This window comes from Olea europaea, chromosome 3 (assembly GCF_002742605.1).
Source record: "Olea europaea var. sylvestris chromosome 3, O_europaea_v1, whole genome shotgun sequence".
In the NCBI taxonomy this organism is placed as follows: domain Eukaryota; kingdom Viridiplantae; phylum Streptophyta; class Magnoliopsida; order Lamiales; family Oleaceae; genus Olea; species Olea europaea.
Window position 1 is genome coordinate 1,578,041 of NC_036239.1, and position 4,924 is coordinate 1,582,964.

Here is a 4,924-nt window from a genome sequence, read left to right on the forward strand (position 1 = left end):
CCACATTCGAAAACCTTCAATTAGGGCTGGAGAAAACACCCAAACTTCTCATGGAGTAATCAGAATCAAAACAGACCACAAGGTCAATATCAGCAGCAGGATAAATAGCCAACATTGGAAGAGATGTTCGAGAAGTTCATGGCAACAACCAATCAGTATATGGAACCAGTTTATGCGAAAGACAGATGCAACTCTTCAAGACCAAAGTGCAGCAGTAAAAAATTTGGAGACATAAATGGGACAGATGGCAATCTCCATGACAGGTAGAGTACCAGGAAATTTACCCAGCAACACTGAAATCAACCCTAAGGAGCACGTAAAGGCTATAACAACCAAAAGCAGAGTACAACTACCGAAGATACATGTAAAAAGATCGGTAGCTAGCAGGGAATCAGCACCAACCGCAGACGACGAGATTGTGGAACAGACTGAACAAACAACAAGGGATGTGGTCAAGAAGAATTCCAATACATCACGGGCTACAGCTACCAATCCCATCAACCCTCATTAGCCTCCTATTCCATTCCCGCAAAGGTTGAAAAAGCACAAATTGGATCAACAATATAGTAAGTTTCTTGAAGTTTTCAAGAAATTACACATCAACATCCCATTTGCTGAGGCACTTGTTCAGATGCCAAGTTATGCGAAATTCCTAAAGGATATCCTCTCCAACAAGAGAATGATAGAAGAAATCGAAACAGTGATGCTAACTGAGGAATGCAGTGCCAAAATTCAGAGAAAGCTGCCTCCAAAACTAAAGCATCCAGGGAGTTTTATTGTACCTTGCACTATTGGAAATTGTCATTTTGATAAAGCGTTGTGTGATTTAGGTGCAAGTATTAATTAAATGCCTCTTTTTGTTTTCAGGAAACTCGGCTTGGGAGAAGCTAAAGCCACAATAGTTACATTACAGTTAGCATATCGATCCCTTACACATCCCAGAGGGATCATTGAAGACGTGTTGGTAAAAGTGGAGAAGTTCATATTTCTAGCCGATTTTCTCATCTTAGACATGGAGGAAGATAAGGATGTTCCAGTCATATTGGGGCGACCTTTCTTAGTTACTGGAAGAACGATTGTCGATGTTTAGAAAGAGCAGCTTATATTGAGGCTTGGCGAAGAGCAAATCTTTTTCAACGTGTTCAAGGCAATGAAATTTCCTATTGAGTCCGACAGCTACTTCCATATCGATGTAATTGACAGAATAATTCAAGATACATTTCGGCTACATCATCCTTCCGATGCATACGAGGCGTGCATTACACATTCTCAATCCATTCACACTGATTCAAGTGAGATTGAAACATGTGCACGATTTTTGAAAACTAATCCACCATACATGTGCAAACGTCATTTCTAAGAGCTGGGAACTAGGACTACAAACCATCTATTCAGCAACCTCCCAAATTGGAACTCAAGCAATTGCCACCACACCTTCGATATGCTTACCTGGGGGAATCTTCTACACTTTCGATTATTATTTCAAGTATTGTCAGTGAAGTGGAGGAAGAGAAACTACTTCAGGTGCTAAGGGAGAATAAAACAGCTATTGGATGATCTATTACAAATATCAAGGGGATCAGCCCATCGCTGTGTATGCATAAAATACTCATGGAGGAAAAATTCAAACCAAGCATTGATGGTCAGCAGAGATTGAATCCACACATGAAGGAAGTGGTTAGGGCTGAGGTATTGAAGTTGCTCGACGTAGGCATCATCTATCCAATATCAGATAGTGCATAGATCAGTGCAGTACAAGTTGTTCCCAAGAAAGGGGGTATCACAGTGATAGAAAACGAGAAAAATGAGTTGATTTCTACACGGATAGTGATTGGATGGAGAGTTTGCATCAATTACCGCAAACTAAATGCTGCTACTCGAAACGATCATTTTCCACTACCGTTCATTGATCAGATGCTGGAGAGACTAGCAGGGCACTCGCATTACTATTTTCTAGATGGGTATTCCGGGTATAATCAGATTCCAGTAGCACCTAACGATCAGGAGAAGACAACTTTCACTTGCCCTTACGGTATCTTTGCATACCGTAGGATGCCGTTTGGTTATGCAACTCTCCTGCAACTTTTCAGCTCTGCATGATGGCTATCTTTTCAGACATGATTGAGAAATTCATCGAGGTATTCGTGGACGACTTCTCAATGTTCGGGTCTTCGTTTGATGAGTGCTTAAGCATTTGAGTCTTGTGCTACAGCGGTGTACAGAGACTAACTTGGTACTGAATTGGAAGAAATGCTACTTTATGGTACAAGAAGGCATCGTGCTAGGACACAGAATCTCAGCAAAGGGTATTGAAGTAGACAGAGCAAAGATTCAGGTGATCGAGAAATTACCACCACCTACCTCAGTGAAAGGTGTTCGTAGTTTCCTCGAGCATGCCAGTTTCTACAGAAGGTTCATCACGGATTTCTCAAAGATTACTAAACCATTGTGCTGTTTGTTGATGAAGGAATCCACATTTGAGTTCACGGATGAGTGTCTGCTGACTTTTAACACCTTGAAGGAGAAGTTGATTTCAGCACCGTGATCATCACACCTGATTGGAATATGCCACTTGAATTAATGTGCGACGCCAGTGATTTTGCTGTTGGGGCCCTCTTGGGACAATGAAGAAATAAGATATTTCACGTGATTTACTATGCAACTAAGACCTTGAACGACGCTCAATTCAATTATGCCACTACAAAAATAGAGGTCCTTGACGTAGTCTACGCCTTTGATAAATTTTGGTTATATCTTGTAGGGTCAAAGGTCATCGTTTACACAGATCACGCTGCTATCAAGTACTTAATGGAAAAGAAGGATGTAAAGCCCCGTCTCATTCGTTGGATACTGTTGCTTCAAGAGTTTGACTTGGAAATAAGGGATAAGAAGGGCAGTGAAAACGTGGTGGCAGACCACTTATCTCGACTCGAGGCCACAGAACAGATAGAGATGGTGGAAATCAACAAAGTCTTCCTAGATGAATAGATTTTTAGTGTAGAGGAGGTAACCTGGTATGCGGACATAGTTAACTACTTAGCCAGATCTATCATGCCGTCTGATTACTTCAGTCACCAGAAGAAGAAATTTTTCGCTGAATTGAAGTATTAGATTTGGGAGGACCCCATTTTATACAGGCGGGGGGCTGATTAAATTGTTCGTCGCTGCGTACCTGAGGAAGAAGTGCCTTTGATATTAGAACATTGTCATTCATCTACATATGCAGGGCATTTTGGTGCTTCGAAAACAGCGGCGAAGATCCTTCAATCAGGTTTTTATTGGCCCACACTATTTTAGGATGCCTTTGGATTCGTGAAGAGGTATGATCGATGTCAACGCACTAGTAATATATCCAGGAGAAACGAAATGCCTTTGACTAGTATCCTGGAGGTGGAACTATTTAACGTTTGGGGGATCGACTTCATGGGGCCTTTTCTCCCATCCTTCTTTAATCAGTACATATTAGTGCTGTGGATTACGTATCGAAGTGGTTTGAGGCAGTTACATTACCTACCAATGATGGGAAGGTGGTGATTGAGTTTCTAAAGAAACATATTTTTACCTGCTTTGGAACACCGAGGGCTATAATCAGTGACGGGGGCAAACATTTCTGCAATCGCCAGTTTGAACAATTGTTGACTAAATATGGCATTAAACATCGTGTAGCCACTGCATATCATCCCCAAACTAGTGGACAGGTCGAAGTGTCTAATAGGCAATTGAAGCAAATACTCGAAATCACAGTAAGCTCGTCACGAAAAGATTGGTCTAAGAAACTGGACGACGCCTTGTGGGCCTATAGGACTGCATTCAAGATCCCTATTGGAATGTCACCATATTGACTGCTTTTCGGGAAGGCATGCCACTTACCTCTTGAGATAGAACATCATACTTACTGGGCAATAAAGAAATTGAATTTGGATTTGAAGGTTGTGGGTGAAAAATGTCTACTACAACTTAATGAGCTGGACGAGCTCAGAATGGAAGCCTACGAGAATTCAAGACTTTACAAAAAGTGCACCAAGAAATGGCATGATATGTACATTCAGATGCGTGAATTTACGGTGGGCAGAAAGTGATACTCTACAACTCTAGTTTTAAGTTGTTTCCAGGAAAGCTGCGATGGAGGTGGTCTAGTCCGTATACTATTACACAGGTTTTTCCACATGGGGCAGTTGAGATCACTCACGACAGTAAGAGGACATTCAAGGTCAATGGACAGCGTTTGAAGCACTATTGGGGCGGCGATTTTTCAAAGGAAAAGTCTATCGTTCATCTTAGACCGCCAGAATGACCCAATATGGTGAAGTCGAGCTATCGACTATAATCTAGCGCTGGGTGAGAGGCAACCCACTGTATCCTTCTATTAGCTTCCTTTTCACATTATTTTTAGAATTATTTCATTTTTGCATTTGCATTTTTCTAGGTCATCGGTCGTACATGCATGTTAATTGGATCGAATTGTCATCCCCTTAATTTCCTAGGCATTACACACATGGTCGGTGAGTTTGACATGATTTTGGGTGTTTGGGAGTATGATTCACGCATTTCTAGATAAAAAAATTATTATTAGACCGCATAGACACCTACTGAACACAAAAGGGGGCTATTTTTTATACTATGCGACCACATAGTTTTGTACTATGCGGCCGCTAGTAGCCACTCTCCCCCATTTTTCCCTAATTGCCTCACACACCATACACCCACACAAATCAACACTCCGCATTTCACTCGACTCCCCACCCCATTAACACCATCAGTCAACATTCCACACATCCCGTGCAAATTCAAGGTATGGTTTTTTTTTTCCTCCTCTATGCATTCTTCTTCTCTCATTTGGTTCGTTATGAGAAAAGGCTGTTTGAGATTGATTGTGGAGGATGGGCAATGATAGTCGTTGGTTTTGTGTATGTTAAGCTTGGAA

At 41.5% G+C, this 4,924-nt stretch overlaps 1 protein-coding gene across 1 annotated transcript; it reads left to right on the forward strand.

Annotated features, from left to right (window-relative positions):
• The first annotated feature begins 235 nt into the window (after positions 1-235).
• LOC111376638 lies at positions 236-4,294 on the forward strand. The gene is made up of 9 exons (XM_022999609.1): positions 236-451; positions 545-778; positions 1,091-1,192; positions 1,396-1,524; positions 1,915-1,970; positions 3,227-3,320; positions 3,489-3,743; positions 3,930-4,064; positions 4,157-4,294. The coding sequence occupies exons 1-9, from the start codon at positions 236-238 to the stop codon at positions 4,292-4,294; spliced, it is 1,359 nt and encodes a 452-aa protein (XP_022855377.1).
• Positions 4,295-4,924: the final 630 nt, after the last annotated feature.

Coding starts and splice junctions, on each gene's coding strand:
- LOC111376638 (XM_022999609.1), top strand. CDS start 236: ATGGGACAGATGGCAATCTCCATGACAGGTAGAGTACCAGGAAATTTA. Junction 1,193..1,395: donor ACAGCTACTTCCATATCGAT/GTAATTGACAGA, acceptor CCATCTATTCAG/CAACCTCCCAAATTGGAACT. Junction 3,321..3,488: donor GCCTTTGGATTCGTGAAGAG/GTATGATCGATG, acceptor TACGTATCGAAG/TGGTTTGAGGCAGTTACATT.